This window comes from Varroa jacobsoni, unplaced genomic scaffold, assembly GCF_002532875.2.
Source record: "Varroa jacobsoni isolate VJ856 unplaced genomic scaffold, vjacob_1.0 scaffold_454, whole genome shotgun sequence".
NCBI classification, from domain to species: domain Eukaryota; kingdom Metazoa; phylum Arthropoda; class Arachnida; order Mesostigmata; family Varroidae; genus Varroa; species Varroa jacobsoni.
This window is the reverse complement of record NW_019213356.1, coordinates 31,672-44,901: the sequence shown is the minus strand read 5'-3', so window position 1 is coordinate 44,901 and position 13,230 is coordinate 31,672. Positions and strand designations below refer to the sequence as shown.

The window sequence follows — 13,230 nt, the reverse complement described above, 5'->3', positions numbered from 1 at the left end:
GTTACATACTACCAACGTTTATCCTAATATAAGTCGATAGCGTTGCATGATATTGTATTTGCAATAGAGGTTATACAAAAAGGATCTTTAGGTTCTGATATAATAACTTGTCAGTAGAACTATGTGCAGTGGTATCGGAATTTGATAAACTTACAAGTAATAGAGGAAAGGACCGGGTAGTATACTGCTCCAATAGTTGTTATATAATATAATTCCCGGAGATTTTAAGTTAGACATTTTGCAAGCTAACTTGGCATAAGTACTAAGTGAAAGGCACACCTCAATTCTACCAATTGCCCGAGACGGATCAAGTTTTAACAGGCTAGACTACAGACCTACTACTCTACCGGATAATCGAAAATGCGGGCGAGTATTAGGCGAAATCAGAATCTGTTCGAATTCGACAGTGTCTTTTTCTAGGCAGACTTTTACTGATTTATTGATTTTTAAAGCGAGAATTAGCAAGGCTGTTTAATAACGATGTACACGTATTTCGTCTTGGCACCCCACATTAGCTGCAACTGTTGCTACGATCGCCGTTCCAAATTTGCGCGTTCCACTTGCCTTTCTACTTTCATCCGCGTTTCCTTCTGCTATTAGGACCCCGTATTTCCTGTTTCAGTACCGACCCTATTCGTTAATTGCTGATTTTACAGGTTAGTATTAGATGATGGCTAGCCCATGTGCATGATATCGTTAGCGCTCTCTTCACTGGGTTCACAACAGCACCAACACGCTACGCACTGTACTATTGCATCGCCCTCCCTGTTCCGCATCTTTAGGATCCTCATCCAAAGAGGCTCGATGCTGCGCCATTGGCAACGTTCATCTTACGCCTGCGTTACCCTGCTGGCCCATTTGGTTTCATGAGCCGCATATACTCCACTCTTCTGTGATATTCAGTGTCTATCCGGCGGCGGCGTCGAGACTGCTGCCCGCCTGAACCCAAAGCCATCGTAGGCGAGCTATTCATTGTCGATTCTTTTTTTTTCGCGCGCCGCAGAAAGGCAAAACTCGATAGAGGCGAGGGAGAGAGAGAAAGGTGTTCAGTGTTTTTGCGCGCATAGAGTATCCGTTTCATTCTGCGCAGTTGGTGGTTCTGGCTGCTTGTTGGCGGTGCCTGTCTGCTGTGATCTGTGTCTGTGGTGGCAGCAGGGTCATATAGCGGCCGCTGAAGCAACGGTATGGGACCAGGACTCTCCCTCGCGCCCCGATCCAACTCCTTTCGTCATTCAAAGCGGTTGCCATTAGCGTCGCTCCCGTCGTCCTGTGTTGACTACCTCACGCTACAATCGCGTTCATAGAAGAGGCAGAAAGAAGTGTCCGTGTGTATGTATGCCTGGGAGAAGGATATCTGCAGCCGCGCAGTGGCAACATCTCCGGAGCGCTGTTGCAGTTTGCAGTCCACCAATCTCAGGGGTGGTGGGGAAGAGACAAGACTAATGACATACGGGACACAGGCCCACAGCAGTAGTAGTTCTATTTTCTGCTACGACTCGCTCGTTACGGCTAGCACCAGTGTTACAGCTGGCCCGTTGACTTAGGTTTTATACGTCATAGTCGACGTTGTCGGGACTCTGCGCGTTAGTGCGAGGCCCGCGCGTCGGGATGACGCCGCCGCGACGACGACGGATTTCTTCCCGTGACGTGGAAGGCTAAGCCCACCATCGCTGTAGCTTGGAACAGCATAATCGGACGCTGATGGAAAAGAAGAAAGCTGAAACGCAATAAAACAACGTGCAACGGAAAAGACGCTGACGGTGGAAGTAGCCGTAGGAGATCGGAACAGGACTGCGCTTGGCCTTTTCCACTACTACTTGTACCACAGGAATACAGCAGGTGAGTGTTTACAGAAACGTTGCTTGGTAGTTTTGGTGCGACCTAATACAATACGGTGTTTCGACAGTGAAACTAGCGTGTCGTGAACGATGTGTGAGAAGCTTAAAACACACACTGTATAATCGAATGCAGGTTTTGGCTTTTTACGGATAGCGCGAAACAAAGTGATGCAAGTCACCACCCCCTTCCCTCATTAATCTGGGATCTAAGTGAAGTGAGGCGTCAGGTACACACACCAGTGTAAGGCAGCTACCAACTAATTACAGTTGCAATGTTCTGCTAGAGGATAATGGAAAAATGTAGCCTGCTACCCATCCGTCATTACGACGGACCCCAACATGATCTAGATCGTAGCCGCGATAAACAGGACACAGCAGAAAAAGGCAGCCTTGTGATCACTTCGTTAACGTACCTACGCGCCGGTATTTATTGGTGTACATCGTTTTCGAACCCATCAACGGTCACACGCGCGTACGCGACCCGTGAGTGTGGACATCTGACGTGTATCTGAATATCGGCAGTGACATAAAGCGCTTGCTAGGACTAAAGTGTCCGTAACGACACAGATTGACCGCATACAGTGTGTTACAATTGGCGATGTCGAAGCTTTGGGTCTTCGTTTTTACTCGGCCTCTATAATAAAATAGTGCAGACAGTTATGCCATTAACAATTAACGTACTTTTGCCTATGCACATAGCCGTCAAAGATTCAATCAGGTATGACTACTGATAACAAGCAACCGTCGGAGCTACTAGGCGTAGGAATAGGCTACAATATCAATGATATCTCGGTAATTTTTTGACATAGCGACTTAACGTAGTTTTTAACGCCCACACGCCCATAGCCATCATTGGTCTTAGTCTACCAGTGCAGCTGGCTAGACGCGTTGCCAATAGAGTGCACAGTCTTAGCATTGGTAGTATATAGGAAGAAATATGATAATGTGATATACCACTTCAGGATGTGAGCGTAATAGACGATACTCGTTCTTTACAGATATGTGTGCATATATCATAGGTATCAAATCCGTAGGTATATCTGGAACGATAGAGTGGATATGACTGCCAATCGCCAGCCAGCTGAATGAAGCCACTTTAACACAACCACTGCTTCTGTTACCTGTCGTTACCAACCGTCGGAGGTTGGCGTGAACATCGTAAAAAAAAGCGGTTTTTTTTTATCTTGATACTGTCACCGCAGTAAGCCTTTTCGTTCAACTTATTTACGCTCTTAGTACGTTGCCCGGCAGTGGGACGTGTTTGATCCCTGTTTTTCCCTTTGAAGTTGAGACACAGAGATCGAATCATCGAATTGGATCATTTTTGTCCCACATGAGTCTATCAGGCTAAGGAAAACAATGATTTTTTTCTGCATTTAACTTTCTCCTCAGTCAATTACTACGATTTCATTCTCCCTCTACCTGTCACTTGTCTTTTCTCATGTTCTCCCTGGTTCAGTTGTTTCGCAATCTCCACGCAATTGAACTACAATGTTCTTTGTTGTTGTTCTTCTTCTTCTTGCAGGCGTGTATGCATTGTGTGTGGCATAGCAGGCAAGGCTGGCAGATATATTCACCCATCTAAGCACCCACTCCCCTTAGGCGAGCCCCAGCCCCAGTTGTGATTAGAGCACTCGGTCACCGGGACTGGAATAGTCATCAGTCCGGACATCAGTTTGGCTTTGAAACTCCCGAAACAGTTCTGAACAGCTAAACAGTTCGTCAAACAAAAACTACCTAACTATCACGGGACTTTGTCAACCTCAGAAACAGCGAATCGCTGCCTGGTTCGCGTGACTACCAAATGCGGGGTTTTCATACTGATACGTATACTAAGCTTGCTTAATAATAGCTAGCTTGGAAGCTGCGGCTACTTAATTCTCAATTCACAAGCGCAGCGTAACACTCAGCGCCTCACGGTTTTCCAGAAACTAATTTTTGCAATGGATGTGCAGGCGCTGCGACGATCACAATGGCGTGCCTTCTGGGATAAACAAGGCAAGAGCGTCACGCGATGCGCTTTCATCATTTTCTACGTCAGCTTAGTTGTGGCCAGCTATACTGTTCTACAGGCGACGCCGTACATAGCTTTCGGCGTGTCCCTGTATATGATTGCGTCGGGGGTGTTGTTCGGCATCTTTGTGTTTGCCTGTACCGGGTCAAACACACGCCTGTGCGAATGCTGTCGCTTTGGATGTTCACTGCTATTGGCGTTAGCGTTAACTTTCTTCATCCTAGTTTCCGGTGGGGTGGCTGCCGATGCTGCCGCCGCAAGCCATACCCCGTTGCTTCCAAGACCGAGTCTCGTGCTCGATTCGGTCATCGTCGCATCAATTGGCTTCTTTGTCGTCATCGTCATCCTACTTCCGGTGTTGGCACCGGTCAAGGTCCAGACGCGAGACGCCGACCGCATGACCATCCAAATGACAGCGGTGTACGCACAGTTCGCGTCGCGGTCCGACCGCGGCAGTAATGGTTCAGCAGTAAATCCCACATTATTAATTGGAAACGGAACAGGCCCGCCCGGGACGGAGACTCTCCTGCTCTATTCTCGCGTTCGGGGTCAGCCTCCCACATACGAGGAGAGCCAGCTACGTAACAGCCAGAGAGACCAGCCCGGCGCTTTGACTCGCAGGAGCAGCGCTTCATCAAACAACTCCAGAGGAAAGCAACTGGCCAAGACCGTGTTCGTCTTCCCTGGAGGATCGCTCGACAGGTCACGCGCTCCGTCCATACCAAACTGTCCGCCTCCGCCCTACGAAGAACAGGAAATGTCCAGTGCTCTCGTCGTTCAAAAACAGATACAGAATGGTACGGCAACTACGACCGTTTGGTCTTCTGAGAGCGGGTTAGGTGCACAAGGTATTAGCATCGAGGGTTTGTTTCCACCATCGTACGAAGAAGCAACCGAGTGGGAAAGACCACCCTCTACAAGACGAAGGCCGGAATTATTCGGTGGAAATCAACCTGGTACGTCTGGGTACAACACGACTCCTCGAGTGAGCTATTATTGCTCGGACCGTTATTATGTCCACCAGCGACCCACTGCTCCGCAGCCAAGTCAAAATTCACCGTCAACTACGAACGAATGGCGTACTAGGGCACGATCAATTTTAGACAGTTGTAGTGATACAGACGATTCGAGAAACGGAACCCTTCAACGCCCTCAGCCCAAGGGCGTCTCGTCATCGGCAGACTACCTTGCGCAGCAACAGGCCCAGCCGCCCCAACAGAACCAGGCGTTTCCTGTCACAGAGAACTACCCCTTATACGGCACCCTACCGCTTCAGCACAATCACAATATGCACCGCCAACAGCAGCCGATACATACATTTGCTGCCTCGCAGGTCTTCTCTAATCAAATCGCCCTGCCTGTGGACCACAGCAGCCGTTCGGTAACGCTTCGGCCCGCTGACTGGGGCCGATACAATCGGATCAGATCATTCCTTGACGGCAGCGATACGTCGACCGAGGAGTGCACGTCGGACATACCCGCGGTGCATGCGCCTAACTACGCCAACTATCGCACATATCATGGCGGACGTCGCTATCAAAATCACTGGCGGCGGCAGTACGCCATGGACGAGTACCACGGGGTCGTGTACGGCACGACGGGACGAGCAATGTGCCAACAGACGCGAACTGCGTTCTACTATCCGCACACTGGCTCACTGCAAAGGCCTAGTGTCACTGTAAACCATCCGATCAATACAACTGGTCTACCAAATGCGGCGCCACAGCATCCGCGTCCCCATGCCGCGGCGGGTTGTCCCCAACGCAGCTCTTCTGCTGCGTCGACGTGCGGCTGTCCCGAACTGTCCGTCGGCTCAATGGCAGGCATGTACTATCAGGCGGGGCCGGCGATTCCGTCCAATACTACCATCGCGAACAGCCTTGCCAGCGTCAATGGGATTCCGCCACATTTGGCTCCAGCCACCTGACACCCGGCAGAGTCAACGGAAGTTCGTATTCACATGTAGAGTCACGTGACAGATACGTCCACGCATTGGGGATTCACAAACCCCCCAAAAAAGAGCATACAAAGGATCGCATCAATGGGGCGCACCATACGCAAAATAACTATTCTCAACGAGAATGTACTATGGTAGAATGGTTTGTGCTGGCTTACGAGTTTGAATAATAGTCATACCGCCCCAATTTGTCATCGATCGTTGTCAGCGATTCTGCGACGGTTCTTATCTAACGGTAGTTGCAGTGATGGTTCGACGTGCTAAAAGCAAACTAAAGACATGGCCAGACGCTAAAATGACCAGCGGAAAAGTGTGAATCATTCGAACGCGCTTGACTTGCCTCGCAGTCTTGCCGCACCCTGCGAGCCCTATTCGTATTAGCCCAAATGGCCAGCACCGTTAGACCAGGCAGAACCTACCTTAAACCTTGAGATAGTAATGCAGTGATGTTGATTCGTAACATATACTGCCCACACATTACGACAAGCCGCACATGGTAATGAACGCTTCACCTTGTAAGAAAAAAAACTCAAACCTGTAACTAAACTAGACAGAGAAGAATTGAAAGTTCGCGAAACATCAGCAGAGAGACACTGAATGAAAGTGAGAGACTGCGTGAGTTTAGAAAGGAAGATAGTAACACCTTCACTGAAATATGCATGTAGGGACCTGATCATGAGGCTAATATGACAAAATAAATTGACGCAGCTTAAAGAAAGCTTCCAACGTCGAAGCAAATTTTACTGATGTGATCAGATGTGATTGAATCAGACTGGCGCGCGTCCAAAAAGAACGTGAAAGAAGCACGAGTGAGAAAACGAGTACTTTAATGACTACACGAGGCGCGCCGAGTTCTTCCGTTTCAGTAAATAGACAGATAATGAATGTATGGCGTATGTAGAAACTAACGTCGTCGAAGCTAGTAATAGCAGCAGCAGCAGCAGCAGCAGCAGCAAGAGGACTGGGTGTAAATGCTATTTTCAGAAACTAGCGGAAGCTGCTATCGCTTACTCCCTGAAACGACCAGCAAAAAAGTCAAGTGAAACTCAAAAACCGATACCGAATTAGCTGAATCTGTATTAGATGATTTAGGAAGGATCGACAACGTTATTTTTAAGTAAATCACCGTCATCCTGCTCTGTAAACTAATCTGACAATGTTCGCGACGCTCGTTGATTCGTCGACATATGTCGCTGGACCGAGAAACCAATACCAATACGATTCGGGTTCATTAGGCGATCGATGCAGCTTTATCAGCATACGATCTGTTGAGAGACAAAAAGGCCAATAGCACCTGCACAGGGTTTAAACGTCTAATAGAATATGGTGGACATTGTTGTTACTTGTGTGCTATATATATATATAGGTAAATGTGTGTACATCGGAGAGCTCAATGAAAATAATTCTGATGTGCGTATGTCTCCCAATAACTGCGTGTGCCTAAGCGTGCAATACAGAAACCCCGTAGCCAACGTAGCACGTCGATACTGCTTCCCATATAAAGCGTCATCCTGACACAAAACTTACATTGTTGGCAACAGAGCGCTCACAATCAACGTAGCCGAATGACAGAATAAACTCGGTCACGCTCTAGCGGTAATAGGTGACGGAGCGTTTTAGGCTCGTCCAACTATACAAAACGATACCAAACAACGTCACCCTGTACATTTGTAATAGCGACAACAGCACTAGTGATTTTGTACGCCTGGAAACAAGACGATTACGTAACTGATGAAAATCGTATGAAAACAATACTGAGTGATGAATAAACGAATTTATAAAGTCAAAACGTCGGTAAACATTGCGTTGTTCTTTGTTGACGACAATCGATTGGTACGTATGTAATCGGTCTCTTCATCTTCGATATTGTTAAATGATTGGCGCAAAAGTGATCCATTTAAAGAGATTTCTTCATGTATCCTTTTCTTACCGAGAGATAGTAAAACGAGTAGAATTTCTTATTACTAGTATTATCATTAACATGGGTTGATAACCGATAAACGATGAATGAAAGGTGCGACGCATTTACTGCATAATCTTTAATGGAAATTCACATAGAAATAGGACAACTTGTAGAGACATTACGTTACTTGTCTGCAAGCGATTTACAAGCGCTTCGAGGGGAGAAAAAGCTCGCGGACTCTTTTAGTAGTAGTACTGGCGTACAGGAGCTTCATATAGAAAGGCACGTATCCTGGGCATTTTGCAAAGCTTCGAGCAAATCGAGCGAAAACTTCAGCTCGATTTCCTGTCAGTTGATTCGACGGCCACCACAGATAATAATATAAGTACGTACAACCCTGTCGGAAATCGCAAAACGACCTTTTGATATAACCTCTAAACGACTTGCAAAATAGCAAGAATAGGGTACTTCTCCCTGTTGTGTAAGCCGTCATTGATGCCAGAACGCAAAACTCTTAGAAAACGGTTTTTGGACCCAGACTAAATAGAAATATTATTTTTTTCGCACGAAAACAGTCTCATGCCGCTACGTTTTCACTTGAATGCAGGAAGTTAAATGCAACCGGTAATTTAAATCCAGTCCGTCTCAAAGTGGAGCCCGACCCAGCAAGCGCCGGTCCTACAACCGAATATGTACAATTATCTATATCATGCTGAACCTTAATTTTGCAATAATAAATAAATTACTGTATATATGAAAACGGATTTTTTTTTTATCAAGTTGTCTGCTTTTGAAGAATTTCTTATTAGATGAAATTACTATATATTCCATGCGGTCTAAAAAAGAGTTGTTTTATGTGATGGCTTGGGAGTCCATGAGAAGTTTTTTCCTTCTAATTCTGTTATGTCATCTAACATACATGTAGTCAACATATATAGACACCATATTTGTGTGTCGAAAGTTCATTTTATTGTGTTATTATGTGTCAAAAAATAGGAAAAATAATATGCAAAAGTTTACTAAAAAAAAGTTAACGATTAATAAATAATTCGTTATAATACTTCAGGCAATTGGCTGAAAGTGCACAGAGTTTGGCCATCTGGCTTCTGCAATAACGCTAAACAGGCAACTGCCGTAACGAATCAAACCGGTGAGCCCCAGTATCGACTTAAGTGTGAAGTGACGCTACCTCAACTCACATAGATTGCAGATACACAATGACAACGGATGATTCCAACGAAAACTCACCCGGCCTAGGAACAGGCCGAAGTTTCGTTTTAATTGAGCCGTCCGAATACAATCTCATTTTGCTAGTACTGCGACGTCTATTTCTATGCCTACTCCTTCTATTTCTCATGGGACTCGGTGCGCTCGCCATGTGGATGGACACTGACAGGTAAGCAGGCGCAGCTATCGCCGTATCTGACCAATCGGGAAATCTATTAGTCGTAGAAAACTACTACGTTATGTTCATCAGAATACGCGACGCTGTCGAACTATACGTAGGAAGACGTAGCTTTTATCCACTAGGGGTTGATGTGTGAACGGGAATGTTGTTTTTATGCATGATTTTGCAAGGAACAGGCCAGTTTAATAATTGACTTTCTACCGTTAAATAGACGGCAATAGTTTTTCTGTTGCCATGGCTAGGATCGTACAATTGCCACTGAACAGGGGTGATGATGGGAGCAGCCTAAGTTAACGCTAGACTAAGCGGAGCGCGTGCTTCTCCATACGCCAAAAGTAGTATGTGTTTTGTTAATCTTCTTTTGTTCGTCATCTGACGACATATTGAAGTTCGCATGTTAAAACGTTACCACATCGACACCGAAACGTCATTAAAAGCCATTATGATAGCAGCAACTTTTGTCCGTTTTATTCCGTCATTTTGAGTAGGCGTAGTGCCAGTAGGTTCACTGTTAAAGACGATGTGCTAAATGAATCTCTTCCATTAGAGTAATTACTATTAAATATTTTTCAAGACATATATACATGTATAAACGCGTAATGCGTTTCACCATTTTTCAGGCGCTACTCTGGCTTTTTTTTAGCGTTGATCGCGTTTAGCGGAACGCTGGCCGTCGTACGAAAGGGGACGCACCTTCACGACGGCGAGGGAATATTGGCTGATGATGAGGACGCCGTTATGCACACATCGTCACACTACACTTCGTCTTGTCCTTATCCACCATACCCCACATCTCCCCAGGGAACACCAAAGCACTCCAATTCAGGTTCGTCTTGACTGCCCCGATGCCAGCACTTAATAAGAGCTTAACTGACTAGTTAACTATACTATACATTGCGCCGAAAACTATCGTTGTAGGCGTGCATACAGGTGCAGCATAAATCCAACTAGACTACATTTTAGTGTATCCTTTTTAGAAAGAATTTTGCCGTTGAATATTAGCATCAAATGAAAGTTAGTTCGTCACCAAATAACTACCTATATACTATACAAGCGACTTACTAACTAACGCCTAAAATGCTTGATGTTTTCTCTGTTTTTTTTTCTGCAGAATACAGATATCAGCACGACCACCAGCGGGGACCACCGCCCCAATTTTCCGAGGAAGATCCAGACGCGTCGGACGGTCACCACAGCCACGGCCGTAGTCATCATGCCGGCGTACACAGTGGCGCGCGTACCCATCACGGACCGAACTGCTCTGGAGGAGTGGGCGTAGCTGGCTGGTTACCGCCTCCACCACCACCTCCTTACCATATGGCCTGTCCCGAGCCCCCGCCGGCTTATTTCGATATTGTGCCCAACCTCATGGACCAGCAGAATAGCGCCTCTCTATCAAGAGACGGTGGTCAGCACCGACATCAGCACCACCATTATGTCGATGTAGATGCCCTCTTCCAGGAAGACGCGTCAGCGGCTCTGGGAGCTACCATACACCCATTGCCACAGCAGACAGTAGCAGCAGCAGCGGCAATTCAGTCAGTCGGAAGTCACCATCACACGACGGCGGGACTTGACAGCGACAGCAACCAGAACAATTGTAGTTATACTCTTAGCAACCATCTGCAATTGCATAGAGGTGATCAGGGTCAGCAGCATCAACAATTTCGTGGCGCTGTTGCTGCTGCTTTGAGAAGCAGCGAGTTGCTCATTCAGGCCGAAACAGGACCCTCAACCAGCGGCACAGCGCCGTCAGCGAGAGCCTGCTGAGGCTAACATATATGATATATTATTGCACAGTATAGCATTATTACGAACAGTAAATAACCTTGTGTTATTTGAACAGTACACATATATCTGCTAAATGTCGTCCCCTACAAAAAACAGACGATCGGCTAGTCTACATGCCTTAGCCATGGACGAAGCGAGTAATTGTGCCGTCATAGACATCCTGTTCGTTGCTATTTCGAGCGGGTTGGATGCATGAACAAAGCGTCAGAACTTCAACCTGGCAAAGAGAAAAAAATAACTGGGGCACGTGTTGTTGAAATGCGGGCAGCCTTGGAACGGTAGACGCAATTAATATCATAATAAAGACAACCCTGGACCAAGATAACGCGCTTAACAATAGCAATAATTAATAAATGTTATAAACCAATGGGCGAAAAAATAACCGATGAAAAAAAATGAAACAGTAGATTTACGCTAATAATTACCTGATACCTATATTAAAATCTATAAGATGTTATATAGCTTGGTTGACTTCTTGGTTTCTATTTATATGCGGGACATATAAGCATAGTTGAACATAGAAGTTCATATACCCTGTCCTAAAAGTACATCTATTTTGGTAATGCAACAACAACAACGCCACATATGCTGTATGCAAAACAGCAAAATTTGAAAAATCGAACAATATATGGAAACTGCTCGTATATAAATGGTTGTCAACGGATACGCATATAGATAGGCAGAAAGACAATATTCTCAATAGATTTGTGAGAAACCTTGCTTGCGTGGGCAAAAGCACGGAAACAGAAATAAGAGCAAAAATATAATTATTGCCAAAAAATGAAGAACGATGGATAACCATTACCAAACATCCGGTTGATTTGGTAGATAGGCTTAGCCTTCTTTAAGCATTGTTAATTCTAGATTGAAGTTGACTATAATACGTAACAAAGAATGGGTGGCAACACACTTCTTCACAGGGACACGGCCGATTGTCGAAAACAATAGTCATGCTTTTGATCATAAACAAAATCTATTCACCGCAGACAAAACAATAATGCAGTCACCCGACGACCAATGCTTCTGCAAGCATTCATTAGGACTTTGCTCTGTTTGGTTCAATGCACATCCGGCCGTTGTCCAAAACAACTGAGAAAAATGTATTTTTAACGTGATCCCTTGTGATGATAGATGATAAATATAAACGTTTAGAGCGAACCGAATGAGGGACTTTTATTTTATATATATATATGTATGTAGACATAGCGCTCAACGGTAGTACCTCTGCGGTTTTAATTGATACGAAATAAGGTAGGTCTTTAGCCTATGCTTAGATTACATAACTGCCATTATTACCATGTGTTTTTACTTTTCAGAATTATTTCCAAATTGGTAAAACTATCGAGCTTATCTGTGATGAGTATATGCACAGCGGCATCCCGGTGCCCGAAATGGAGTGAAAAATTATTGTTAATTAGCTCGTCCAAAAGCAGACGCCCGATCAGCTTCTACAACTGGCCTTCAAGCCTAAGGAAACTCTTGACCGGATTTAAGCCATGGCTAAATCTTGCACGCTTCAACTGCAAATTCTATAGTTATTATGAAAGAACCGCATATTTACAACTTGGATTAAAATTTCGGTTTTATTTACGCTGTTTTTTTTTTAGTCTTAGTTCGTTATTGCACTAGTGATTATAATGAACAACAAGAGCCTGGCTTCCATTAGATGAACCGTTTAGCATTTATTCCGGTTCCAGCAGGTTCGATTGATAACTGCCAAAAAAATAGAAAAATAGATTATTACCACGAAATATTAGCCAATATTGAGCATTGATTGTATTTAGATTCATTGAACGAAATTGATCACACCATAGAGCAGTCGACAGTACATAGTGTGATTACTTATTATTAATATGTCAATCAGAAGTTCCAATATTCTTATTTCACTGGCTTAAACTTAGGTTATTTGGATCGTGTCGCTGCGCTAATGAGACCAATTGCTGTTCTGCATTATATAACTAACTTAAATTTACTTATAACAAACAGACAAACGCACGTATAGTGATGGAAGCGGTAAGTGTCCCATCACCAAAAGACTTCCATATGGCTGGCTCGGATACGTCAATAATAACGGATGATCTTTGTAAGTTACACGGCGAAGAAACGTTTTCACTTGCATATTTGAGGGTGCTTACAATTGTAAATGCTGCGTATGAGACAGCCCCCCGGATCTAAACTACTATATAGTAACTCACTTTTGTTAGACGCTCATCAAGTTCATATCATATAAATATTTCACTGTCTTATATATTTTACGAAGCACGTACTTTTTACGGAAATGATTAGCTTTAGCTTTCCAACCGAAAAGTACGCAGTGTA

The 13,230-nt window shown here is 44.9% G+C and overlaps 1 protein-coding gene across 1 annotated transcript; it reads left to right on the top strand.

Moving 5' to 3' along the window:
- Positions 1–1,218: 1,218 nt before the first annotated feature.
- Positions 1,219–12,074, top strand: LOC111260585 (uncharacterized). The gene is made up of 4 exons (XM_022833464.2): positions 1,219–1,839; positions 8,779–9,108; positions 9,741–9,946; positions 10,232–12,074. Exons 2-4 carry the CDS (start codon positions 8,930–8,932, stop codon positions 10,888–10,890), a joined length of 1,044 nt encoding a protein of 347 aa, XP_022689199.1. The 5' UTR covers positions 1,219–1,839; positions 8,779–8,929; the 3' UTR covers positions 10,891–12,074.
- Positions 12,075–13,230: the final 1,156 nt, after the last annotated feature.

What these genes read in the sequence shown, in the direction of transcription:
- LOC111260585 (XM_022833464.2), top strand. Translation starts at nt 8,930, where the DNA reads ATGACAACGGATGATTCCAACGAAAACTCACCCGGCCTAGGAACAGGC. An exon ending in ATGTGGATGGACACTGACAG is followed by an intron (nt 9,109 to 9,740) that starts GTAAGCAGGCGC and finishes ACCATTTTTCAG; the next exon opens with GCGCTACTCTGGCTTTTTTT. An exon ending in ACCAAAGCACTCCAATTCAG is followed by an intron (nt 9,947 to 10,231) that starts GTTCGTCTTGAC and finishes TTTTTTCTGCAG; the next exon opens with AATACAGATATCAGCACGAC.